Source organism: Eretmochelys imbricata, chromosome 3 (assembly GCF_965152235.1).
Source record: "Eretmochelys imbricata isolate rEreImb1 chromosome 3, rEreImb1.hap1, whole genome shotgun sequence".
Lineage (NCBI taxonomy): Eukaryota > Metazoa > Chordata > Testudines > Cheloniidae > Eretmochelys > Eretmochelys imbricata.
This window is the reverse complement of record NC_135574.1, coordinates 128863910-128891610: the sequence shown is the minus strand read 5'-3', so window position 1 is coordinate 128891610 and position 27701 is coordinate 128863910. Positions and strand designations below refer to the sequence as shown.

At 43.3% G+C, this 27701-nt stretch overlaps 2 protein-coding genes across 4 annotated transcripts in view; one reads left to right on the top strand and one right to left on the bottom strand.

Annotated features, from left to right (window-relative positions):
• Positions 1 to 12055, bottom strand: part of ERMARD (ER membrane associated RNA degradation) — a 31456-nt gene extending 19401 nt beyond the window's left edge. Inside the window, exons 1-3 of one of the 3 annotated variants that reach the window (XM_077813356.1) lie at positions 11987 to 12055; positions 4702 to 4838; positions 1713 to 1878 (exon numbers count right to left, since the gene is read on the bottom strand). In XM_077813356.1, coding sequence (XP_077669482.1) covers positions 1713 to 1878 — 166 coding nt within the window. In that variant the 5' untranslated portion in view covers positions 4702 to 4838; positions 11987 to 12055. Of the gene's footprint in view, positions 1 to 1712; positions 1879 to 4701; positions 4839 to 11564; positions 11953 to 11986 lie in introns of those variants that run through there. The other 2 variants (XM_077813357.1, XM_077813358.1) reach the window with 2 other exon arrangements.
• A 9630-nt stretch (positions 12056 to 21685) lies between these two features.
• DYNLT2 (dynein light chain Tctex-type 2) lies at positions 21686 to 25768 on the top strand. Its single transcript, XM_077813355.1, has 3 exons — positions 21686 to 22721; positions 23614 to 23772; positions 24359 to 25768. The coding sequence occupies exons 1-3, from the start codon at positions 22380 to 22382 to the stop codon at positions 24467 to 24469; spliced, it is 612 nt and encodes a 203-aa protein (XP_077669481.1). The 5' UTR covers positions 21686 to 22379; the 3' UTR covers positions 24470 to 25768.
• Positions 25769 to 27701: the final 1933 nt, after the last annotated feature.

Sequence of the window (27701 nt, the reverse complement as noted above, 5' to 3'; positions counted from 1 at the left end):
GATGGAAAATGAAGGAAAGGTTACAACGGAAAAGACGAGAAGAATAAGTACCTATCCTAAATAAGGAAAGGTAAAAACTTTTTTTAAATTTAAGGTATGCAAGCTAAAGGGATTTTTTTAAAGCCCTGTTCCAATGGAAAAACTCATTCATATGAGAAAAAAATACTTCCAGATACCTGTCTTACCTAATAACTTGAAATACAGGTAGTTGCTTCTCTTTCCTACATACTCTAAAGAGATTTCCTGTTTGACAGTTATCATGAATGTCATATTCTAATATTTTGCCTCTATGTTTTACAGATAAAAACAACTTTAAACTGTGTGTTTCCAAATATGGGCTCAGACAATTTCTTAGGTATCTAAACATTGTGTGCTTACAAAGTGCAGGAGTAGAAAGGGAGGCTGAGCTTGCAGAATTTAGTTTTAAGTGATTTCATAAAGGTCACAGAGATGGGAACAGAACCCAGAACTCCCAGCCCCATGCCTTAACTACAGGACCATCATTTTTGGAAGGCCAGTACATTCACCCATAAGTATAAAGTGGCAAAGTGGCCGGGAAGAGAGAAGAGATAAGCAATATATCAAGTTGCTCAACAAAGTATTTGTTACAAAAATAAATGGTGCACAAGTTAAAGATGTATTGCAGAGGGCCGAGTAGAATAATGATTTATAATGCACTTGCCTATTATCTCTACCAACTCCAGTACAGAGACAAGTAATAATGTCTTGCATAAATGACATGAGAAAATGAATCATAAAACCACCATATGAGTTGGTATAATTGGCAGTCTCTCAAACAAAGGTGGGAATGATAGCTGTGCTGGGATCAGGATAGAAATGACAAAGCTGTAAAGGCTGCTTGCTACAGGTCCTGCTGACATAATGGACCAGATTCCTAGCTCATGTAAGTAGATGAAACTCCATTGACTTCAATTGAAAAGTGTCTGGGGATATGACCCAGTACATGTACTTTTTTTTTTTTAGTGTTATATCACCTCTTCTCTTTAGGATGAAGTTAGCATGCCATGGGGGAAAAAATAACATCCCCTGTAAGCTGTACTCACATATGTAACTACTACATATGACTGAGGCAGACAACGTAACTTCTCTCATTTCTACCATCCCTGGAACCAAGTGACAGCATTTGTGCTACAGCAGATTTATCAAATGAAAATTCAGCATGTTCACCTTGTTGCTCATTTTCCATTGTGGCTAAAGTATTATAAAATGCTTCAGAAAGAAATACTACCTCTATATAACTGGTGTGCTAGGAATCAGCACGGGGAGGGGGGGGAGGGGGAGCAACAATCCAAGGGCAGGTATCAGAGTCTTTCAGATTTCTTGCAAGAGGGGTACAAAGAAAAACAACATCTGGCTGGGAGGGGAAATCCACAAGAGAGGTAATTTTAAACCTGTTCTCTCTGTACCAATTAATTTTTCATCCAGCGACCAGGATTTTAAAAAAATCAGATAGTATTTAAAGTATATATTCTATGTTTTGGTTTTTACCATTTCAATGGGGTTTTTTGTTTACCCCCCTCCCGCAATAAAGATTTAAAGCTCTTTTTAAAAGTGAATTCTGAAACACAACCTGTGATACAGCTGTTGCTGTACTATAATACAATGTCCTAACCATGCTAGGTCTACCTCAAAACTGCATTTTGTTTTTGCTTTCAGACACAACACACAATAGCTCTAAAGCAAACACTGACCTGATTCAAGGTAATACACAAGCTCTGTGATTGTTCTCCAACATACTTCACCATTTTCAGACACAATACTATTAACAGAATGGCTCTCTCTCTCAAATCCAAGTTTGCAAACCATATAATGCACTGCAGGGGAAAGACAGCTGGTGACTGGGTCAGCTAGTGACATCTGGAACACAAAACAAAGGGTACTTCCGATTATCAGGAAAAAGAGTATAAAACAAGTCACTATTTAGTGATTGCATCCGATGAAGTGAGCTGTAGCTCACGAAAGCTTATGCTCAAATAAATTTGTTAGTCTCTAAGGTGCCACAAGTACTCCTTTTCTTTTTCCGGATACAGACTAACACGGCTGCTACTCTGATACTTAGTGATACTGTAATCTAAAGTATGTGTTTACAATTGTGTTCAACATGATGATCCAACTAAAGTCCATTCAATACTACAATCAGGGGCATCATTTCAGAAAAAAATGGGGGAGGGAGAGACAGCAAGGGTGTGTCAGCATAAGAAAGTTATATGTGATTACATTATGCCCTGGGAGGGGCCAACAAGTGGCGCATACAGATGTATGAAAAATCTGGGGGAGAGCAAACCCTAAGTTCTGGGACAACAACTGCCCCCCCTCCCTCAATAGCAAAGGATGCTATAATACAAGTTCCCACCACATATGTGAGAGCAACCTAAATGAGCAGAACAACACAGGATGGTGAGGGTGTAGAAGGAGAAAGAAGAAATAGTGTATTTGCATCATCTTCTCACACTTCAGAATAGAACTCCTGAATGGGATCTCTCCTCTGTAAGGTGTGAAGAAAGGAGAATAAAGAACAGAACCAGCATCCATTTCAACATCTCCTGCTTACCTCCTGGATTTCTGTGGGAATTAATACTGCTTGAAGCATTGTTTACAAAGGGTGAAACCATAGGCCCTGAAGTTCCTTTGAGAAAATAAAAGTGTCTTGCAGAATTTACATGCTCCACAGTGAGCAAAGGGAATGACAAATTCTATGCATAAACAGCTTCCAAACCACTATAAACAGAAAAGTGAAATTATTCCAAAGCAGAAGTATAAATCCAATTACCGGTAAGTTTAAAATTAACAATGAAAGTGCTGAAACTTTTTTTTGAAGAGTGCACTGAACTATGAAAAATGAGCAGTATGATGGGAAACGAAGTAGTAAATATCCAAATGTCTACCCACAAGTAACCCACATGCATTCAGGTTTTACCTGAAGACAGATGGATTCACTTGTGACATTTATTTAGATACATCTTGTGCCTATCTTAAGTTCTAAACACCACAAGCTTAAAAAAAAATAATGGATGTTTTTAATCCAACACAACAGTTCAAATCCAAGCACACAATCTCTCTCTTAGTAGGCTCATCACAAGAAAGAAAGAAAGAAAAAAGCCCCAAGACTCCCATTACTAAATACCTTCTTACCATCCCCCACATATCAACCGACAGTTTCCCTACATGCTACACAAATAGGAGTATTTTACTTAGGCTTTCAGAAGGCCTTTGACAAGGTCTCTCACAAGATGCTACTAAAGAAACGAGTCATGGACTCAGAAAAATAGTCTTGTCATGGATGAAAAATGACCAAGACAAAAAACCAAGCAGACAAATGGCCAATTTTCATCAAGCCAGTAGTTTACCAAGTTTCCATATTAGGTCTAGTTTTGGTTAATATATGTATTAAATTATGTGGGAAAGGGGGAATAAGGAGTGAGAAAGCAAAGTCTGCAGATAACACAGAGTTAAAGTCCAGAGACGACTGAGGAACTTCAGAGCGACTTCACCATACTGGGTAAACGGGCAACGTGATGATAGATGAATTTCAATGTACACTGGAAGGAAATATTTGAACTAACAGATCTTACAGGATTCTGTAATATGTTAGTCTAATCCTGGTTACTGGGCTCAATGCAAGGATACGTGGATTGGGTTTAGTGCCCTGTGATGTGCAGGTCAGACTAGATTATTAATACAATCTGGTGGTCCATTCTGGCCTTAAATTCTACGACTCTATAATCAGAGGCATAGAAAAACTCTCCTATGAAGACACTGAAAAGATTAAGATCATTTCCTTTAGCAAGGAAATGAACAAAACTGGGTCTGATAAAAATATATAATTAGTAGTGGTAAGAAACTAACTAGGAGCTACGTGAGAAAGACCCCACTACCAAAAGGAAACATTCCTGAAAGCAAAAGGTGGCAAATTCAAAACTGATAATTAGATTGTGGAACTCATTGTCACGGGATATTGACTCTTACTAAATGTTTGGCCTTAAGAAAGATTGATAATAAGAATACCGAGTTACAACAATTATTGCAAACAGTTCTAGAAGGGATTAAAATCTCATAGTTCATGATTTAAACTGCTCTCTTACTATTAGGATGAGACTTTCCTGGGGACCGATTGTGATGGGTAGGGTCACAGAAACCCGCTTAGGAACTGCCACCTGATGTACTGAGACTACCTCTAAGCCAATATGCTGAGACTACCTCTAAACTCATTTTCCCTGCCAGCTTGGGACTTCAGTGCCCTGCCTTGTTGTGCCAGACACGCTACCCTGCTACAAACACAGACCCAGGGCTGAGCCACGTCCCACACAAGCTGCAGGCTTAGCTGAAAACAGCTTAAGAAGTGTTCCTCTCTCCAGCACTCAGATACCCAAATCTCAATGGGGTCCAAACTCTAAATAAATCCATTTTACCCTGTATAAAGCTTATACAGGGTAAACTCATAAAGTGTTCACCCTCTATAACACTGATAGAGAGATATGCAGAGCTGTTTGCCTCCCCAGGTATTAATACATACTCTGGGTTAATTAATAAGTAAAAAATGATTTTATTTAAATACAAAAAGTAGGCTTTAAGTGGTTTCCATGTAATAGACAGAACAAAGTGAATTACCAAGCAAAATAAAATAAAACACGCAAGTCTAAGCCTAATACAGTAAGAAAGTGATTATAGATGAAATCTCACCCTCAGAGATGTTCTTTTACAGACTAGCCTCCTTCTAGTCTGGGTCCAGCAGTCACTCACACCCCTGTAGTTACTGTCCTTTGTTCCAGTTTCTTTCAGGTATCCTTCGGGGGTGGAGAGGCTAACTCTTGAGCCAGCTGAAGACAAAATGGAGGGGTATCCAGGGGTTAATATAGTTTCTCTCTTGTGCATGAAACCCCGCCTCTCCCCCTGTGTAGAATCACAGCTCAACATGGACTTTTGGAATCACATGGGCAAGTCACATGTCCATGCATGACTTAGTCGTCTACAGGCCAAACCGAAAACTCAGATGTGGACTGGCGTCTATCAAGGTCTATTGTTAACCAAGTTCTTGCATTTACTTGAATAATCCCTTCACACTATGTTGACCAAATCTGCCTTAGGTGCTCTCTACTGCAAACACTTTAAATACAAGCACAGAGCCAAAGCTCATAACTTCAGATATAAAAATGATACATGCATATGAATAGGATGAATACATGCAGAAGAACATAACTTTTGAAAAGATATGTTACATGACTTATCTAGCATAAAACATATTCCAGTTATGTCATATTTACACTCATAAGCATATTTCCATAAAGCATTATGAGGTGCAACATCACACCGATTATTCCACATCTGCTTATTGGGGTGCTGGCTTTTTTTTTTTTCCTCTGCTGCTGGCCACTCTCAGAGGCAGGATATTGGACAAGATGGACCATTAGTCTAATCCAACATGGCAATTCCTATAGTTCTAACTAAATCAGAGGAAAATGTGGCAAACATTTGATTTTGTTTGGGAATAGGGGTGACAGACTTTAAAGTATTTATTAATTATAAAAATTAAACATACAAAAATATTACCACACGCTGTTTTACATATATTGTTTGAGAATTTTATTACAATTAGTAAATCAATAGGAAACACACACACAGGTGATAGAAGTTTCTATGCTGTATACTAACTTCATTATATTTTTCTCCTAAAGAGCCAGGCAATAAAAGTTACCAGGCTGAACCATTTTCTGCACGTATTTTCAACAGTAAAGAGTCCACGTTAGTCTTGTATAGAGGGTTCTTTCATGTCTGGAGAATAGTTTTGGATAGATGGCTCCTCAAAGTCCAGACTTTTAGTACTTGAAACTAGTATGGGAATTTCACGTATTATGGCCAGAACGGAAGTATCCAATAAAAATTCCTACCTCATAAGCAAAGAGTAAGGAATTGATGCAAGTTTATTTGTGGCTCCAGGCTTTGCTCTAGATGTTTAGGAAGTTATTTTCTCCCCGCTCCTCTGTAGACAAAGTTTAGGGCAAAGGCAGCAAGTAGCCTGTAAACACACCTCCCACCTTGTTGAAAGTACTTTTGTTCACTCATGTGTGCGCTTGCCAAGAAAAACTTCTGCTCTTTTCTTCTTTCTTCAGCCCTCTGTCCCAGCATATACCCAATATATTCATCCCAGAGTTAACCCTTGCTCTTACCCAAGTTTTAACCCAATGCCGTTATGGTTCATACACAAGAACTTTTTACCTGAGTTTGGAGGTGCTTTCTTCCCCAGCTAGCTAGCATAGCTGGGTTAGAGTTCAAGTTCTGCTTTAACTCTGTCTGAAACCCACACGCTTTTACAGTGAAGACAAGCAAAATCACACTAGTGCTGCTAATTCTCCAATGCTTTCCCAGTTCCCCCGAAGGATAGACAAGTTGTCCCACAACTGACTGGGAAAGAATTCTAGAGCACCTTGTTACAAAGAATGATAGTATATGCTGCTGACACACACACAGGCAAGTCCAGAAACAGCGAGGACACAGTAATTTGGGCATAGCTGTGCAATGGTGATGTTCACACATAGGTTAGGGTAAATTCGGGGCTTGACTACATTTGCGAGTTACAGAGCATTAAAGGAGCCCTAGGCCTACTTGCTCACTACCCGGCCACACTGGAAATGCCCATAGAGCGCACTGACTCCGCGGCTGGTCCGCTCCTGGTACTCCACCTTGGCGAGTGGAATAACGTTTTGTGCGCCCATGCTGGAGCGCCGCGGCACCAGTGTGGATGCCCTGGTCTGTTACTGTGCTCTGATCGGCCTCCAGAAGTGTCCCACAATGCCTGTTCTAGCCACTCTGGTCATCACTTTGAACTCTACTGCCCCGCCCTCAGGTGACCAACCGTCAGACCCACCCTTTAAATTCTCTGAGAATTTTGAAAATCCCCTTCCTGTTTGCTCAGCCAGGCGTGGAGTTCTCTCAGCGAATCTTTCCAGGTTACCATGCCTCCACGAGCCAGGCGATCCCCAGTATGGAGCAATGGTGAGGTACTGGACCTCATCAGTGTTTGGGGGGAGGAAGCTGTCCAGTCCCAGCTGCGCTCCAGCCATAGGAATTATGATACCTTCGGGCAGATATCAAGGGACATGATGGAAAGGGGCCATGACCGGACACACTGCAGTGCAGGATTAAAGTGAAGGAGCTGCAGAATGCCTACTGCAAAGCCTGCGAGGCAAACAGCCGCTCCAGTGCTGCCCCCACGACCTGCCGTTTCTAGAAAGAGCTGGACATGATACTTGGGCCGACCGCACCTCCACTCTGAGTATCACAATGGCCACTTTAGAGCTCAGCTCAACAAGGTGGGAGGAGGAGGAGCAACAGCAGCAGCAAAGCGAGAGTGAGGGTGCTGAGGCGGAGGAAGACACCCCGGAATCCCTCGATGCATGCAACCAGGAGCTGTTCTCAGGCCAGGAGGAGGTAGCCAGTCGTGGCAGCTGGTGCTTGGGGAAGGACAAACACCAGAGGAGGTTCCCGGGAAATGGTTTTTATTTTGGGAAGAAAGTTATTCGGTGTGGGCTCTTGGGGTGAAGAGGGTTAGGGCTGCATGCATGCCTAGATGCGGAATAGGGCATTGATGTGCTCTCTCAGATCGTGGTAATCGACCTCAGTGATCTCTTCGAAAGGTCTCATCCAGAACTTGGGCAATTTATTTGCACAGGTTGCTCGGGAGAGCCACTGTGGTCCGTGTCCCAGTAAGGCTAACTTGCCCCTCACGGCACAGTGCCGCGGACAGGGGGACCATTGCTGCACACAGGCAAGCTGCATATGGGCCAGGGCGGAATCCTCATTACAGTAGAAGACCCTCCCTTGCTTCCCAGGTCACCTTCAGCAGCGAGTTATCTTCCAGGACGAACTCCTGTGGAAAATGTGGGGACAGTGTTCAGTATAGGGGCCCCCTGCCGCTGTTGGCTCTCCCCAAGGCACAGAAACCCAGAGGACAGTACAGCCGTGAAACGATCAGTCACGCCTGACCCTATGCTTACTCACCATTTTGGGGCTCCTGTGGGTGATGTGCGCTCGCTTTGGGATGGGCTATTGTGTATACTGTGCTTGCCCTTAAGTATGGGGGAATCATTGCTCTGTCTGGTGTGAACCATGCTGCCTCTGTTAAGTGTTGCATTTTGCCTTTACGAGATGCAACCTTGAGATCTCAGCCGTCCGTGTTATCACCGGCCGAAAGACTCCAAAGAATCAGAAAAAGGCCACGTAGAAGCGAGGAAGACATGTTGCATGAAGTAATGCAGCATCCAAGTAATGAAAATAGAAAAGTGCCGGAGTGGTGGGACAGCGAAAGGAGGATCCGCCAGCAGAATGAGGAGCGCTGGCACAAAAGTGCGTTGCTCCAGCAACAAAGCACGGATCGGCTGATAAGCATAATGGAGCGCCAAGCGGACTTGATCCAGGCGCTCATAGCCATGCAGGTGGAACACTACCGTGCCCGACCCCCCCTGCAGCCCTTGTCCCAAAACTCTTTCCCTTGTGCCCCCATGTCACCTCCAACCCACTTTCCCCAACATCCGGGTTCTTACCACCACTGGCTGCCTCCAACACCTGTAGCTTCATCTACCAACCCGGAAAACTACGGGCTTGGCTACACTTACATTTTATAGTGCTCTAACATGCTGGTTCAGGGGTGTGAAAAATCACCCCCCTGAGCGCAGCAAATCCGAGCGCTTTAAAGCGCTAGCGTAAACAGGCTCCGAGCACCACAGCTCCCAGTGCTCGGAGCTAATCCCCTCGTGGAGGTGGATTACCAGGAGCGCTGGGAGAGCTCTCTCCCAGTGCTCACGCGCGACCACACTCGCTGTCGCTCCTGCAACAGCACTTTGAAGTTTCCAGTGTAGCCATGCCCAAAGACCCTTACCCTCTGCACTCAACCACCATGCAGTATAGCCATCCTGACGTGCAGCACTCATTGCACAGCACTCCAGACAGGAAGGCTGAGTATGATAACAGGACACACGCAAATCTGTGATTGTACCGTTCCCCACCCTCTTGCCCTTTCTGTTTCCCAAGCAGTTGTGTTTCTTTTCAATAAATGAATTCTCTTTTCAACAAATGGATTTTTTGGCTTTGAAAACATTCTTTATTATTGCATAAAGTAAAAGATACCTTAGCCCAGGAAAGAAACAGGCACTGCAAGTCAGCGTAGCAAACACAGATTCCTACTAACATTGGAACCGCTGCACTTCACTCGCGTGCAGGGCACCACACATTACTGGTGGCTTTCAGCCTCAAATTGCTCCCTCAAGACATCCCTAATCCTTGCAGCCCCGCACTGGGCCCCTCTACTAGCCCTGCTCTCTCGAGGCTGAATTTGAACAGCCAGAGGTGTTGAACCTCCGAGTTCCATGCCTGAGTGAATCGTTCACCCTTCCCTTCACAAATGTTATGGAGAGTACAGCATGCATAACTGCAGGGATGCTGTCATTGACCAGGACCATATAGAGAGCGCCAGCGATCCTTTAAATGGCCCAAAGCACACTCCACAGTCATTCTTCACCGGCTCAGCCTGTTGTTGAACCACTCCTTGCTGCTGTCAAGGCTCCCTGTGTAGGGTTTCATGAGCCACGGCATTAAAGGGTAAGCGAGGTCTCCGAGGATCACAATGGGCATTTCAACTTCCCCTACGGTGATCTTCTGGTCTGGGGAAAAAGTCCCGCCTTGCAGCTTCCTGAACAGGCCAGTGTTTCGAAAGATGCGTGCATCATGCACCTTTCCGGGCCAGCCTGCATTAATGTCAATGAAACACCCACGGTGATCCACAAGCACCTGGAGAATCATAGAGCAATACCCCTTCTGATTAACGTACTTGGAGGCTAAGTGGGCTTGTGCCAGAATTGGAACGTGTTCACCATCTATCACCCTCCGCAGTTAGGGAAACCCATTTGTGCAAAGCCATCCACAATGTCATGCACGTTACCCGGAGTGACGGTTCTTCTGAGCAGGATGCGATTAATGGCCCTGCAAACTTGCATCAACACGATTCCAACGGTCGACTTCCCCACTCCAAACTGGTTAGCGACCCATCAGTAGCTGTCTGTAGTTGCCAGCTTCCAGATTGCAATAGCCACCCGCTTCTCCACCATCAGGGCAGCTCTCAATCTCGTGTCCTTGCGCTGCAGGGTGGGGGTGAGCTCCTCATACAGTCCCATGAAAGTGGCTTTTTTCATCCGAAAGTTCTGCAGCGACTGCTCGTCATCCCAGACTTGTATGACAATGTGATACCCACTACTCAGTGCTTGTTTCCCGAGCCCAAAAGCGGCATTCCATGGTGCTGAGCATGTCCGTGAATGCCACAAGCAAACTTGTGTCATATGCGTTACTCAAGTCGATATCATTGTCGGAACCCTCACTGTCACTTTGGATCATAAGGAATAACTCGACTGCCAAACATGACGTGCTGGCGAGACTCGTCAGCATACCCCTCAGCAGTTCAGGCTCCATTCCCGCAGACCAAAAGGGAAGACAGAGAGCGCAGTACAAAAAACGTTGAAAGATGGCTCCAAATGTGGACGGAAACACAGGGATTGCTGGGATGTGAACCGATGCATCATGGGGAGTTGGGACAGGACCCAGAATGCCCTGCACCTCCCGCCCCCTTCCTACAAGCCACAGTGCCAGAATGGGAAGAGGTGCTCTGTGGGATAGCTGCCCATAATGCACCACTCCCAATGCCGCTGCAAGTGCCGCAAATGCGGCCATGCCAGTGTGCTTGTGCCTGTCAGTGTGGACAGACTGCAGCGCTTTCCTTACTGCACTCTCCGAAGGCAGGTTTAACTCAAAGTGCTCTACATCTGCAAGTATAGCCATGCCCTGGGCGCAAATCACTCTGCAGTGGAGATATACCCGGTAAAGCAGTAGGGAGTGGTCGCTTTATCCCTGTCATGCCATCTTTACTGGGCCTTCCACCAGTGCCACTGAATGTCCAGCTGAATCTAAGGAAGGACAGCCAAACAGACCCTCCAAAGATGTGTTGTTCTAAGAGTGGCTCATTCCTTAAAGTAAGTGAGGAAGAAATAAAAGGACCACTTCCTTGGAGAAGGACAGAATCCTTCACTATAAGGATCTAACTGATCGCACCAAAATTCCTAGAAGCACTCTGTAAACATATAGTAAATTCAGAAGCAACCTACCCAGTGGCAGTATGTTTTTTTCCTGAAACATTAACTTTCTGTACTACTAGATGACACATGGTTAAAAAGTGTATTTAACAGACAGCATTTTACATTGTGCATTTTTTCTACGCACCTTTTATTCAAGTTTTTTTAAAAATGAAAGCTGCTCCCCATGCTCACTTTAATGTAGTAATTAATAATATAAATCAAAGTCCACTTTCCTTGAAGTGACATATGCGCCTCACTCAGTCAGGTGCTGCTATGTCTCAAACTAGCCCAGTTTAAGAATCACGGAGATATCCCAGTGCGACACATCCTAGGGGTTAGACTGTCAGTGTCTCAAGGAGTCTAATGTCTGTTTCACTGACACCCACAGAGCGCTGAAAAAACGCGTTAACCACCGGCTAAGAAACGCACCCCCGAGGGGATCCTCGTCCCAGGGAGCGAGGTGGCGGCGCGGCGCAGCACCCTTGTGGCCCGTGTCACACAGAGCTTCCTCCCCATAGATCCGGTTAACCGGGCAGCGGAGCTGAGCGCAGCGGCGGTTTCGTGGAAGCAGGAGCCGTTACCCCGGCCGGGGCTCCCGCCTGCATCCAATCCCAGGCAGAGCCCCAGGCCCAGCCCCCTCGGGGGGCAGCGAGGCTGACAGTGGGTGACTCCGGCCGGGGCCACCCAAGAGATCGGGGGCAGGGGCGTGAAGCACGTTACCCGCCCCCCCAGGAAAGGGCGCGTCGCTGTGTTTCAGCTTCCCTCCCCCGCTCGGGACATCCAGGGCGGAGGCATCGCCCGCCCCAGCTCGCGCGGGACCAACGCTCTAAGGAGGCACCGCGCGCAGTTACCTCGCTTACTTCCGCTTTCCTCCCCTGCCGTCGCACGCAACCGGTGACGCTTTGCCGTCCGCAGCCAATGACGACATCACGGCACGTGCGGGAAAGCCTCGCCCTGGCGCTGCCGAGTGAGGGAGGGCTGCGCAGCGCGAAGCTGGAACGCCGTAGTTGTAGCTGCCGTTGGGTGGCGGTTGGGGGAAGGCACCGAGCCCGGTCTCCTTCTTCGCAGGGGCGGGACGCGACACGTCAGGGCAGAAGCCATGGACAAACACGCGAAGGCGTCGAGACTTCTCTCGGGTGGGAAGGGGGAGCGGCGTTTAAGCATGTTCGGGAAAGACAGCGTGAGCAGTGCGCAGGCGCGGAGTGGGGAGCTGGGCCATGTTGGGCCGGGAGGGGACTCGTGCACGCGCTTGGACAGGAGCGGCGGGTCGGGCACCTGTGGCGCAGGTCCCCGCGCTCTGAGTGAATAGAGCATAGTTGCGCATAGCCTCTTGGGGGGGAGGGGCGAGAGACGAGGGAGTCAGTGGGCGTTTTCTGCCTCTGAGTGCAGAGGGGGCGGGAGGCTGAGGTTCCAGCACGAGCCCATTGGGGTGGCTTCTCCATTTAGAGCACACCAGCCTGTCTGCCCAGCTTGCTTCCGGCTCTGCAAAATGTCATCGGTGCCTTCATGTGGCAGGGATAAGGCCTGGCCTGGGGCAGGGATCACTGCACCCTGACCTCCAGACCCCCTGTTTACCGCTGGCTGTTGTGCAGGCTGGTCCACTGCACCTTCTGTTCTTAATTTAGATGCTCCTCCGAGACTCATTACTACTCATGGTTTGTGCTTGGCTCCTGGTCGCAATGGTTCAGCTCCATAAGCTGTCTGCTCTGCTTGATCCGTGTTCATCAAAACCTGGTCTTTTATAAGACCCTTCACACTAATCCCTCTACTGCTATATCACCACCATCTGGGACTTGACACATACTCTTGCATCAGGTTGTACCTCACTCAGGAGAGGCCCTAGTCATTTTCCAAACCAGGGAAGAAAACACTGCCTTCGTCCCTCCCCCCACAGCAGCAGAGCAAAAAGGGGAGGGAAGCAGCACAGCAGCTTGGTACCACTTGAAGGTGGCATCGAGGGTGGCTGCCCCCCCCAAATCACAAGATTGGCTTTCAAAAATGACATAAAAATATTGTATTGTCTGGTTTTGTGGTCTGTCTTTTGATTTTTTTTAAACTCTCTTTATGCATCCCCAGAGTGTGCGCGTAACTGTTAGTGTTGCCCACTGTCCCAAATATATGGGGTGATTTTGGCCCATGCTGCAGGAACTTTCACTCCCATGTCCATCTGTTTCCTGCCCAGAAATTAATACTGTCACTCAGTCCTCCCGTCAGTTCTGTACCACCCCCCGGCCTCATCTGTGCTCTTCCTAGGGTAATTCACACCCTCTCCCAGGCTTCGGGAGTGCAACAGGATTCCACTTCTCATGCTGGGATGGGGCCAGCTCCGGGATGGTCCTTACCCTCCTGCCCCTTCCTAGGCCGGGTGCTATAGTGGAGAGTGGGAAGAGGTGCAGAGGCACCATTCTGTCTATTTCTCACAGGTGAAGGGAGCAGAATTGTGATGAACTGCTGGGTTCTTTGCTCCTTCCTGTGAGAATAGCAAGCCATAGGGAAGAAACTCTGTGGGCTTCCGGCAGAACTGAACTTCATGAGGGAGCTGGATGATCTAGTATCATTACAAGACAGGCTCCAGAACCCTCTGAAATCCTGTTATTCAAGAAAAAAAAAATCATAAAAGTTAACAATGCTGCAAGCTTCTCTCTTAAGCACTTCAGTACCAACTTCATTCAGTACTTACCCTTGAAGCATGACTCTTCCATAGATCTTCACGTTTACTTCACAATGGTACAGTGTCATTGGCTTGTCTTGGAACAAAAGTTCTCTGTGCTTGGGGATCTGATTCCTGAGGTGATTCTGTTTTCCCAGCCAATGAGGTCAGAATAGCTCCATACACAACATTGGACTGATTCTAAATTGGGCCATCTACTTTTGAGAGATGCTCTGAAAAGGACCACACTTAAAATATAATGCAATCAGAGAAAATGATTGCTATAACATTTACTAACATTATTTACAGTGCCAAAAGTACAACAAATATGAAGTAAAATGGTATTAGTAACTGCATTACTAAAAACTACTAGTAGACTTATTTATGACCATTGAAAGGTTTTTGGTTCAGAGAATGATAAAGATAAGACTTAGTAAAACTGGCCCATGGTCAGAGATCTTTAAAAGACCTAGGTTTGCCTCCTCATTCAATGGCCCTTTCAGCATAAGGAGAATTTATAACAATCTCAGTTCAATTGGTATTAGCATTGTTGGGAGCCTTGGTCTAGACAGGCTGCTGGCTGCCACTGATATTTTTAACATTGCCTCATGTAACCTACTCAGAGGATATCTAATTAACATGTCATTGAAGACCTCTCTGACCCATCTACACTAGGACTTTCAATATTGCTAATTTTGGAACTGAACTGGTGTGAGCAATAGTGGGAGATTTTTAGAAAACGTCCTCACTGTAGACAGCACTGATTTGTGTAAGTGACTTCTCAGAGAAGAATCTGCATGGCTTTCTTTGTTTTTGAGCTTATCATCCTAGATGTCTCCTATCCTTTCCTCTCTCCAATGACTGAAATAAAAGTTTTTGTGAGCCCCTGACTGGACATCTTTATAGATCTTTTGAAAGTACTTAATCTCTTCAGCCTATCTATATGTCCTCCGTATTCTTAGAAATTTTCATTCACCTTTTAGCATCACAGCCTAGCAGCTGGGACACTTTCTGCTCAGGTGCTTGTTCCATTCTGCTGCCTGATTAAGCAGCTGATGACTCTACCTGCCCTAAACTATCCCTGCAACCTGAAATTGAAGCTAGCGACTGAGGAAACCGCAAAATTGATCTCAAAATAGTCTTTTTCGAACATGTTAAAAATTGAGTTTTACTATAAAAATGTATTTTCAGAATAGCAACACCATTTGATAAAACTCTTCAAAATATGTTGCACACATGTATTTCACTCAGGTGTGTGCATGCCCAGCACACCACAGCTGGAGAATTTTCTGCAGTAGTACTGTCTGGAATGTATATGCCCCTGCACATCTTCATGGTCCCTCCTGAGGCTATATAAGGGCAGCAGCACTCTGCCCCCCTCAGGTTCTTCTCATCGCCTGTGGCCTGATTGGGAGCTTCCCACATGGTTTACCTTGCTGTTTTTTTCATCTGCATAGTTAGCTAGTTTAGCTTTTCCTTTACCTTTAATAGTTGGCCATTAGTACCAATTAGTTGTTGGTTTATTCTTTCAGTTTCAGTGCTAGGCACTGTTTCTACCGTTGTGCTCTCTGGGCTTTAAGCACTGCCCATCTTCTGAAGTGTTCACACAATGCCTCGCCCCTCCCCCCCCCCCCTTTATGGCATACACCAGCCTTCTTAGCCTCTATAGCTATGTGCATGGATAAATACAAAGACTTGAGTGTTTTTATTCTCATTCTGCACCTCACTCTGTAGTAATGATGGCTGCCAATGAGAAATCATGACCAGGGATACTTAAGTCAACTCCCAAAGAGAAAGAACCCAGGAGACTTGATTTACTTTGGAGAAAAATTTAGTCCACCTCCTCCTCTCTTCAAATGTTCATAGCAAATCAGCGGGTGGTTTTAGCTAAATATGACTTTGTAAGCTGAGATGCAATGTTTAAGTTTATTGAAAAATTATCTGAAAATTTTAGGGAGGAATTTAAGGCTTTCCTGCCAGAAGGTTACATTGTGACCAGGGTGTCTCTCCAGTCTGTGCTTGGTGCAGCTTTTTCTAGAGTGATGGCCTCTGCAATAACAATGAGGAGAGCGTTCTGGGAATAGCTAGTTTGTTGAATATCCATATCGAAGACTTTCCTTTTGGTGGTTGTCCCTTTTTTTGGACAAAACAGATGAGACCTTACATTCATTTGAGGACTCACAAGCTGCCCTTAGCTCATTAGCAATATATATTCTAGCCCCTAGGAGACACCAGTACAGGGCTCAACAGCAGGAATAGAAACTATTATAAATGGCATTTTTACCATAAGACACAGACTTTTCAAAGACAAAGCACAATTCTCAACTAAGGAGATTATCTAACTCAAGCATTGCATAGACAATCATCCTCAATAAGTATGGGGAAACAGTCCATTTGACTTCCTCTTTGAGAATAGCAATGCAGTTGTTGTTGATCTCCCCCCATCCCCTTAGTCCCCTATTTGGGGACACATTATTCCATTTCCTCAGTGCTTGAGAATCCATAACTATGGACAAGTGGGTCCTAAGCATTGAGGGACCTAGGATATTCCATCCAGTTTCTTTCTTTTCCCCATCCTCACTCCTCTGCACATACCGCGTCTTTCTTCAGGGACTCTTCTCGCTAATCAGTGCTTCTTCAGAAGTTCATACTTTGGTCTGTTTGGAAGCTATAGAGGAAGTTCCCCTTCAGTGTTGGGGATAGGATTTTTCTTCACAATTCTTGCCCATTCCCAAGTCGAAGGGCGATCTGAGACCCATTCTAGATCGTCAGAATCTCAATAAGTCTATAAAAATACATAAGATTTCACATGGTCTCTGTAGCATTGATTATTCCTTCCTTAGGTCGTAATGGCTGGTTTGCTGCCTTCGATTTATAGGACAATGTAAGAGAGTTTATTCAGTGGTAGGCACCCCGTCGTGACTAGGTGTGGAGTAGCAGCTCTTCACTAGACTAATACCCCTATCGATGGTCTCTCTGGCACCGTGGTCGTTTTCTGCCTCGTAGCTTACCAGTGACTGAGCCCTCTGACTAGTTCACAGACTTTAGTTTGGATCACAGTTGTCCCAAACTAAAATGTCTTAACACAAAAATAGAACCTTCTGCCTTCTCTGGGGCTATTTCTCAGCCTCTGTCCTGTTTGAGCAGAGTCTCCCCCAGGCCTCCCTGCATGGAGAGCTTTTCCAGTCTCTCCCCCTGCCTGAAGACCTTTTTCCCTGTTGATTCAGGGCCCTGCTGGAGCCTTTCTTGATCACTGCAGTCTCTACTGATATAGTAGCAATTTTCTGAGCTTTCCCCCTTACATTGCAACTTACAGCTCTGAGCATCCTGCCTCTGTAGGAATCTTCCTGCAGCTCTGTTTCCCATCTGGACTTTATCACTACTTAAGCCTGGCTCCTTTTACTGTAAGAATCACCTGATTCCTTTCAAGTGGGGCCCATTCTGTAATCAGGTTGGCTTAGCCCCAGGCTAAGCCACCCTGTTACAAGTACCTACTTCCATGTGTCGGTTTTTCCAAGTCACAGGAAGTTTCTAAGATTCCTGATAAAAGACTTCCTTTTTGCCTGTCATCGGCCCATAAATATTCACCAAATGTGTGAGGGTAGTGCTGGAGTCTATACACCTGACCTAATATGCCAGGCGGTGCCTGCGCGGCCACCAGGGGCTGCTGAAGTCAGTCTGTTGGCTGATCAGCTATCCCTTAGACATGTTTCTCTATGTATCTGTTTTGGGCCTGGCATCTTTGGAATGATGGATGGATCAGAACAATGTGTGCAGGGGCATTCCATTCTCTTGTCCCTTTGCATCCAAAACATATATCACCAATGCATCCCTGATAGGGTGGGGTGCTCTCCTGGAGGGTTTACTAACCCAAGCTTTATGGACGGAACAAGAGGTGACCCTTCACATCAATGTGCTCGAACTTCAGGCAATTCACAAGGCCTGTCACACTTTTCTCCCTCACATTAAGGGACTGTCAGTTCAGATTCTGACTGACAGTAGAGCTACGATGTACTGCCTGAACAGACAGGCAGGAGCAAGATCCAGTCAACTTTGTCAAGAAGCTGTGAAATAATGGGACTTATGCATCAAGGATGATATTACTCTTATTGCCTCCCACTTACTAGGCTCCCAGGACCTCTTGGCTGATCATCTCAGGAGGAGATTTTCCCAAAACCATGAGTGGTCTCTGAAGAACAGTGTGCTCAGAACCATCTTTCATGCCTGGCGTATCCAGTCAGTCAGACTATTTGCAACAAAAGACAAGAGGAAATGCCATGAGTTTTAGTGTCAAGTGGGTCACAGCCCAGGCTTTTTGACCCCTGCTTTTCTCCTTCAGTGGGGGCCAAGCCTCCTGTACATATTTCTCCCCATTCCTCTCATCACACAGGTGATTTTTTCAAATTAAAACAAGACCATACCAAAATAATTCTTTTAGCTCCAGCACGGTTGTGACAGTGCTGGGTTCTCAGATCTTCACGGCCTCTATTTGACCTCCATGGACCCTGCCTTCATTTCCAGATCTACTTTCCCAACAACAGTCAGTTATTATACCCAGGACTGGATAGCTTGCATCTCACAGAATGGATATTGAGGGGCTATATTAGGCAGATAAAGATTGTTCATTGGCAGTTCAGGAAGTATTGCATAACAGCAGGTTGGATTCTGCTGTATCTGTTTATTTAGCCAAGTGGGAGCGGTTTTCAATCTGGTCTATTCCCCATGCTGTACCTGCAACAGAAGCTAGGATACAGGATATTTTATAATACCTGTTACATCTGAAATCCTCAAGTCTTCTCTAGTTTCCCAGAGGGTCCATTAGGAATGATCTCAGCAATTCATCCATCAGCCCAGGACAGATCAGATTTTTCTAACCCAATAGTTTCCAGATTTTCAAAGAGGATTGTTCAGCTTTTCCCCCAGTGAAGAATATGTAGTTGCCTTGGGATCTCCACATTGTGCTACCTGTTCTAATGGATCCTTATAAGGTTCCTTGAGTCACAGGGCCAGGGTGCCCCCCTCAGCAGCAGTGGTGAATCTGTGCTCATGCCAGGTGGGTCGATCAGGCATTCTGCTCCACAGCCGAGCAACTGGGCTTCATTTCAACAGCTATTCTCCAATCCCACACCCCTTGAATATAACTCCTTGACTTTACTATTCCAAGACCACTAGTTATAATTTAAGATATACTCAAATAAATGCATATATCCACATTTACATTTTTGGAGATATATGTGTATTGGGTTTGGGTGGCTTAAAGTGCTGCTGGAAAAGAGTTCAGATTAGTAAATGGAAGGACATTGTTTACAGCTGAGCCCATTGAACTTTGGTTTCATGGCACCCACTGGATGAACTTAATGTCCAGTTCTCTTTTTTAGGCAATGGAATCTCCTGTCAGTTAGACAGATAACTACTATAACTAATACTATTTTGGTTCATGTTTTTTTTTTTTTTTTACAAAACTAATAGAATACGACAACACAGAGATTAGGAAATCTAAAATTATTGCCCCATAAATTGTATGCAGTGTTGTAGCCGTGTCACTCCCAGGATATTAGAGAGAGAGGGTGGGTGAGCTGTCATCTTTTATTGGACCTTCTGTTGGTGGAAGCTCAAAAGCTTGTCTCCCTGCCCTATGAATTAATGTTTAGGGATGGATTGCTCCCTTCCACAATAAAATCCCTGAAGGGAATAAACGGAGAAGAAAACTTGAGTTTCCCCTTGTGGAAAATTTTCCATTTTGTTTAATCAGCAAACTTCTCAGTCACTGAATAAGATGCAGGGTCTGCTACTAAACTTTTTGAGTCCTGTGGATCCACACCGATGTTGAAAAATCAGTGGGAGGTCAGGGTCATCAGCATGAAGACCTTGTGCCTCAGTGTGAACTTTATCTCCCTGGGCACTCCACCTTCTTCTTGGCTGTGGCTGCCTCATGTTCCTCTTAAAACAAGCTCCACACTTTGGATAGGGCTTTGTGGGAAAGGTAATGTAGTTCCAGGCTATACAAATTTTGGGGGGAACTCCCCTTAAACATCTGTAAAGCTACCTCATTGTCCTCCATAAAATCCCTCCTTAAAACTCTCCTTTGTCATGATGCCTACAAAAATGGTTAGCTGGGGTGTTGAGACCACTGCCTATCTTGCCCACTGTTACTGTGTTACTGATTCCTTGTGCTCCCTGTTTGTGTGTATTCTCTTGTCTTTTTTTATATTTTGATTGTAAGCTCTTTAGGATGGGGACTGTCTTTTTGTTCTCTGTTTGTACAGCTCCTAGCTCAATAGGGGCCCTGATCTGTGACAGAAGGCTCCTAGGTGCTACTGCAATACAAATACTACTCATAATTACATTTCCTAAGGAATTTACAAGGGTTTAGTCTGGGGATGATGGGTGTCCCTCTGGACCCCATCCATCATGGGGCAGCCCACTCCCTGTTCCCTACCACCTCCTCAGAACAGATCCCAAACCCATGTCTTTATGTCTGTATCTCCATAGGATTGGGGGTTGGTACCATAGTGGCAGCAGACCCACCTTCTGGGTAGGAGAGGTGAGACCTGCACAAGGAGGATCCACTCTAATCATGGCTGGGGAAATGTCACTTTCCTACCCAACAAATCTGCTTTGTCACTGTGTATATATTTAGGATCATATGCATTTATCATAGTGACAAAAGTATGTTTATACTACTTTTGACTCCTGGTAGAACTGCAAAGTCAACACACCTCTGGGAGACTGATTTTGATTCCGTTTTGTCTCTGCATCATTAGTACGATTACTTAAGTTTCAACTGCAATGCCAAATTCTGCCCTCAGTTACTATTGAAGATAATGACATTATACTAGCATGACTGAGGGCAGAATTTGGCTGTGCAGAATCTTTATGAATCATAAAGATGAACAAACAAAAATGATCACTGCTTCACTTTCAGATCCTGTAATGGGTTCCCTGGGGTGCAATCTGGAACTTGGGTATCGCTGAGCCCTCTGGCACCAACCTGGGCTCCCTCTCACACTGTGATGCTGTGACAAGCTGCAAACCTTACTAGGTGCTGCACTTACACAGCCATCCACAGGCAGGGATGCACCCAGCTGAGTAACATGAATGCTTCTCCTAACCACTCATGAACTAACAATAGAGAGGCTCTGGCCAATTCCCCCAGCTCCCAGCCTATGACCTCAGGGCTGTATTGTCCTGCACTGGTCAGAAGCCTGACCAGTGTAAGTTTATTACCCGTCTGCCCCTCCCTCAATGTGGAGAGAACATGCTTTCCACATTGTACACTGTGCAGATTTTTCAAGCATTTCAACCAAAACACACTGTTTAAGGTAAAATATAAAACAAAATCTATCTTTCTGTAGTTAATAAATCTCAGTGATTATAAGTTATAAGCGTACAGATCAAAGTTGGTTACCTAAGAAATACAAGTAAAATCGCAATCTGAGTTCTATAAACTAGACAGGATTTGAATCAAGCAGTGTCTCACCCTATTGGTATAGTTCCTTAATACACAAGCTGGGATTCTCCTTTCCATTCTGGGACCACCTCCCTAGTTCAGTCTTTGTCCTCCAGATGTGTTTCCAGGTGTTGAGTTGTGGGAGGGAGTGAAGCCAAGTGATGATGTCACTTCCCCTCTTTTATAATTTCTTCCAGTTTACTGGAAAGATCCTTTGTTACGACAAGTCAAACAGTCTCCATTGCCTATGTGCTTTCTCTGAGAGGTCTCCATTGTATACAGTTCCTAGGGTAGTCCTTGTGATTGTGGATTCCCCTTAATGGGCCATCATCAGTGTCTGGCTGCTCTGTTGTACTTGAAAGGCTGGTTATGGGTGTGCCCAACCTCGTAACATATTTCAGTAACACATATAACGAAACTTCATAACTTCCCATACAATGGTACCACTTACAATCTAACAGGATATTCATGTTCAACAGATCACTTTTACAATGATACCTCACAAGGTATACTTTGTACAAAACATAATTATATGACAGTGGTGAATATGGGGGTTCCAGGGTGCTGCTTCAGGCAGTGAACGCCACAGATCCAAAACTGACTTTTTAGTTCTTGCAAATAGAAAAAAAAAACATTTCTGCTTAAAATTGAGCAAATTTTATCTGGAAGTCATTGAGACACAACAAATATGCATCTCTGCAGTGCAGTTTGTATAGTAGTTTTTCAGAATATAATCACACAAAAGATCAATCAATAAACAAATCAGTAATAACGTTTATTATACTGGTATTGTATACAACATCAGCACCAGTACTGAAAATTTTCTACTGGTAACACAGGTGTTTGGATAAATGGCTGGGATTATGCTTTCCAACACTTTTGAAAGATAGTGAAAAGGATTTATTGGCAGATTGATTGAGGGTTTCTTCTCCCCTGAGTGCTCTGAGTGCCCAATTCTGCCAGCAAAGAAGTCAACTTCAAAATTTGCATAGACTTCAGGGGAAGCAGAATCAGAGCTTAGGTGAGAGGATATAAACTTTGGCCCTTTTCCCAGAAAGAACATCAGATAACTAGCACACGCCTCAATTATCCATAACAGAGGTGAACAATTCACAGTCTAGTTTTTTTTCAGATATCTGCTAAGATGATCCCAAATAAAATTCAAGTCTTTCCCTCTAGCCATACCATTTTGAAGTGTCAGAAAACTTTCAACAATCAAATACCAAAGAGTGATACTAAGCTTTATTTTTTCTTTTGTTTTAAAAAGCATGCACAGATCTTAAAAGACAGAATGAGAAATTCAAGCCATGAAGTTCACGGTATGGAACCAATGGATGGGGAATCGTTTGCAGAGTTTGGGAAAAGTGAAATATTTACATTGAAGACTAGCATGGCAAAAATAAAATATGCCAATACATACAGAATGGAGCCATATAGGAAATTCCAGGCTCATTTAGTAAGAAACAAAGCTCAACTTATACTAACGGTAGAGTAATACTTTTTGTTTAAATTGTCTGTATGTAAGATACTTAATTTTAGTGTAAATGTTAGGCCCCAGTCCCTCAAAGACAGCCATGGGGTTACTACAAAGTTACTATAAAGTTAAGCATATCCATAAGTCTGTCCACGTGCTCGTCATAGGCTCTAAATTGTAAGATACTGAATGTCTTTTGCAGGGTGCTTGCTGAGCACCAGCAGTGAAGGTGGAAGTTGAGGGTTTTCAGCTCTTTATGGGATTGGATCTCTTTTCTGTTGATAGATTAAAATGGGTCAGAGAACTATCCAAAATAAAATAAATAGGAAATTGTGGATTTTTTGAATTTTATTCCCTTAATTGGTTCGGGTGACGTTTCATGACATGAGAGCAAAGTATTCCTGGTGGAGTCCCTCTGGTGGTGTTAACAACAGTCTGATTGCCGTATATGAAATCAAGTTAAATGGAATGAGGGACTCTGTTCTGGAGAATCTACTGATACAGTCTATAGTTGCCAAAGAGCAGGGAAATTGTACTATTTACCATGAAAACTAAGAACTAATCCCATTGGCTCTGCAGTGCAGGAGACATGTCGTGGGTATGCAGACTAGATGCTCCCTAGGCTATTTTCCATGAAACTGAGTCAAAAGGAAAAAAGTACACTTCTGTTCATTTCAAAGAAAGCTAAGATTTGTTAAAAATGTTTTAAAGTGAAATATTTCAATATTTTGACAGATAAAGTGTTTCACAGTAAAAATGATTAACTTTTTATTTGGGGACGTCATCTATTGTGTACAAACATTCCAGTAGTTTACTTCCTTTTTCTTTATAGCTAAAAGTAAGATTTATTTATACAAAAGCTTGTTAGGATGGAGATTACAATTTTTTAAAACTCTTTTGATAGCAGAGACTTCAAAAAACCAAGTATAATGGTGCGACTAGTGTCTTCTTGTGTAATTCAATCTCAGAAGAAATATTAAGAGCTGTCAAGGACATGGGCTTTGATCGCTATAAATATGTAGTAACAGTCCTAATCTTGCAAAAGACTGGTCAGGCAATAAAAGTGAGTAGACAGATTAATTTACTCATAATATTTTCACAAACTGAGTTAGATGTGTGGGGCCTTATTGTGCCCCTTGGGCATACTACCACATTCAGGGTGGTCCAGATCTGCATTGCTTTAGGGTGAGTTACCCCTTGGAGCTCTGAGGTGCAGAGGAAGCTCGGCTGCTCTGTCTTACTTAAAGGACGGCAGCATGTATACCTCACCATGGCTGACTAACACTGCTGGTCAGTGTGAAGAGGACACAAGAGGTTTGCCTGAGTAAGTATTACAGATTTAGCCTGAGTGTATGTTTCAGTAGATATTTTAAAAGTGATAAGGAAAATCACTGAAGAACATTTTTTGGCTACCAGATTTTCAGAGCTCTTAAAGTATATTTTCTCTAAAAGAAAATAAAATGCATTTAATAAATGATAAAACATTCAAACTCCCTTTAATTTGCAGTTTTATATACATTCTTATTATTTTTAATAAATTAATATAAACTAGCTGCACCTATATAATGCTACATGTTCATTGTAAAGTTCTAATCTGAAAAAATTCCTTAAAACATTTTATTAGTACTTTGTTCTTTTCTCCCCAATAGATGTCCAGCAGATGGGTCTGGGATGTTGCAAGGGACAACTGGGTTTCAGCTAAATGTGAAACAGAATCCTTTGTTTCATTGGCTTTGATAATGGCTTGTTATTATGAGTAGTTCTCTAAAAGCAACCTCTGTTAACGGTCATCACAATACTCTGTATAATTGTTCAAAAATCTTCATAAAGTTACAGTTATTTTAGAACACTTCCTTTGTTAAGTTAAAAACAGTTGATACATTGAAATTCACATACATTTAAACAAATTTTACCAATTCTTTTCTATAATTTTTTTAAAAATGTATATGGGTGAGTCCATACTGTATACATCTGCTGTGTTTATGAATTTATGACAGGTACAAAGAACACATTTTGCAAGGTGCTGAATGGGGCCTCGCACATTCTAAAGAATGGGTTCCAACAAATTACACGTGACAATTCCATTCATAAAAGGGAAATATTCTGCTCTTTGAGGTGACTCTGAAACAGAAAAGTAACATTGTATTTACTCTCAGTTGTCATATTCATCAAATTCCACAGGAAGAATCTCTTCAGAGATCTAGTAGTGAGGAAAGCCACTGTATTGTGGCTTATTTTTAAAATCTTTTCTTAGATTAAATACATTTTCCCTACTGTAGCCAGCTGTTTTTTCTTATGCCTGTTAAACTCTCATTTTTGTACTTTGAAGTTTGGAACATTCCATTTAAGGTCCCAGTCCTGCTCCTGTTGAAGTCAGTAGGAGTGTTGTCATTGACTTCACTGATACCAGGATGGACCCCAAATTACAAATCATCAGCTGTTTTATAATCCTTAGTCTGGAGGCTGATATATTGTATTTACTGGATTCAATGACTTTTTTTTTATTTCATCGGACTGGTTTGTAATGACAACAAAGCCAGAAGAGCTGTAAAATCCATTCAGTGACAACCTAAAATCTTTGGAGATGGATATGTAATTGACAGTTAATGACAACAATACATATATATATTGAAAAGAATGGCTAAGACAAAATTTGCAAAGTACTTATACAGAATGTTAGAACTGCTAACATTATTAACCTAATAGTGACTCAAATCTGCTATTATTTCATTGATATTGTTCAAACATAATGATTCAAAAGAAAATAAATAGTATTTGTTTTCAAAATAATATAGATCGTGTTTAATTTTCTGTTACATAACCAAGCCATCAGGCATTTCAAGGTTGTAGTTAATGCCTTTGACTACAAAGCAAGGGTAGCTTTAGTATCAGGGTTCATGAGTTCAGTTGTACCCGTAGAAATCACCCTTAGTGCTGGCTCTTGTCCCATGAGGCTGTGACCATGTACCAGGTCACAATGCCCAGAGCAGGGAGCCATGCCCAGCTCTGGGGGACAGGAGCTGCTGCTACTGGACAAGTGTAGTGCTCTCTCACTCTTCAAGCCCCCTGCCTCCTCGCACCCAGGACTTCCCCTCCCCATTAGCATTGTGGTGTTGGGCAGAGGGTGCTGATTTGGGTGGTCAGTATCCCCTCTTTAGTATAGTGCATGCATTGAATCAGGAGGCTACGTCCACCCCTGCCACAAAGCGAATACTTCTTACATAGACAAGGCATCAGAATGGAAATTTCACCTGGACATGGTAACAACTGGCTTCTTCAAGCTTAATAAACTTGGGCTCCACTCCAGTAAACACTTAAGCAATGGGTCAAGTATGAGGGGGTAGCTGTGTTAGTGTAAATGTAAATATATATATAAGCTTCTTATTCCGTAAATGCTAACACGCACAATAATTTTGCACATGTGAGTGGTCCTAGAGAACTCAATGGGACTAAAAGAAAAGGAGTACTTGTGGCACCTTAGAGACTAATCAATTTATTTTAGCATACGCTTTTGTGAGCTACAGCTCACTTCATTGGATCCGATGAAGTGAGCTGTAGCTCACGAAAGCTTGTGCTCAAATAAATTGGTTAGTCTCTAAGGTGCCACAAGTACTCCTTTTCTTTTTGCGAATACAGACTAACATGGCTGCTACTCTGAAACCTGTCAATGGGACTACTTCCAGGAGTAAAGAAATATGCACACATGCTTAAGACCTTGCAGAATCAGGGCCTTTTCTATAAGTAGGCTTTGCATAATTCAATTTTTAGTTTTGTATAATTTTGATGAATAATACTGGTTTATTTTTAAGCTTTTTTTCTGTTTGCATTTTCACAGTTGCACCAAATTATGGATATTAAACATTTTTTATTTTTATTGATTGAAATTTTCACAGTTGCAGGAAATTATGAGGTGTCAGAAAATAATTAATGACAAATGTTAAGATTCAAAAAGTTCAAACTTTATAACTGTGAAAACACGAATTGTCAACATAACTTCAAAATATATAAAGTAAATATCCTTAAATCAAATGTAAGTTCTTAAGCACCATTTTTATTACTTTGCCTGTGTAAATTTCCATTATTGATGGAATTATTTTTTATCAGTTTGTGTGTGTATAGTGAAATCAACATTTACCGATAAAAATCTTTCAACACTCTATAAGGGTTTATCCATATTTTATTCTGCATTTGAACAACTTGAATGGTAATGTAAGTCAGAGGTTAACACGGAGGAGGTAATCCACACTTTAATGACTGGACTGACGTGAAGCTAGAAGCCAAATTTTGTACAGTGTATGGTGGGGTAATATGTTCAATATTTTCTCTATAGTAAACACTGTAGAACAAAATAACTTCAAAGATTTCTTTTTTCATAGAAATGTTTTTTATGGAGAAGAAATTGTGCAGTATGTAAATATATAAAATGTCACTGGCTGACACTTTAATATTCTAAGGCTGTCACCGACTGTAACACTATGTAATACTGGTCCACCCAGTGTTGGTGCACAATTCAATTTCTTGATAGTACATTTCAGTTATTCTTAAAATTAAAAAGTTTCTGTAAGCTTTGAGGACATGATTTATTTCTATATGGCATGAATAAATATAGATTTACAGATCCTAGGATGCAAATTTATCGTCTTATAGGACAGGGCTAAATCATGCGTGCAAATTGTGCGTCAAAGTTGTGAAATGGGCTACAAATGCAATAAAAATACGGTATTCAAATGTTTAACAAATTTTGGGGGGCGGGGGAGCATCATTTGGGTTAGGGCCAGCCCTAAGTGGAGTCCCTGCTGCTACTTCTTGGGCTGACAGTGGGAGTCCCAAGCTCTTGGGGCTGAAAGCAGGAGCTCTGCCTTGGTCGGAACTGATAGCGGGAGCCCCCTTGCCTGGGGCTGACGGCAATTTCTAAGTACAATTAGGCTTCACTGGTGACCTTGTAGTAGAACTCCCACATATCAGAAAAGGGAAAACACGGGCCTGAAAAAA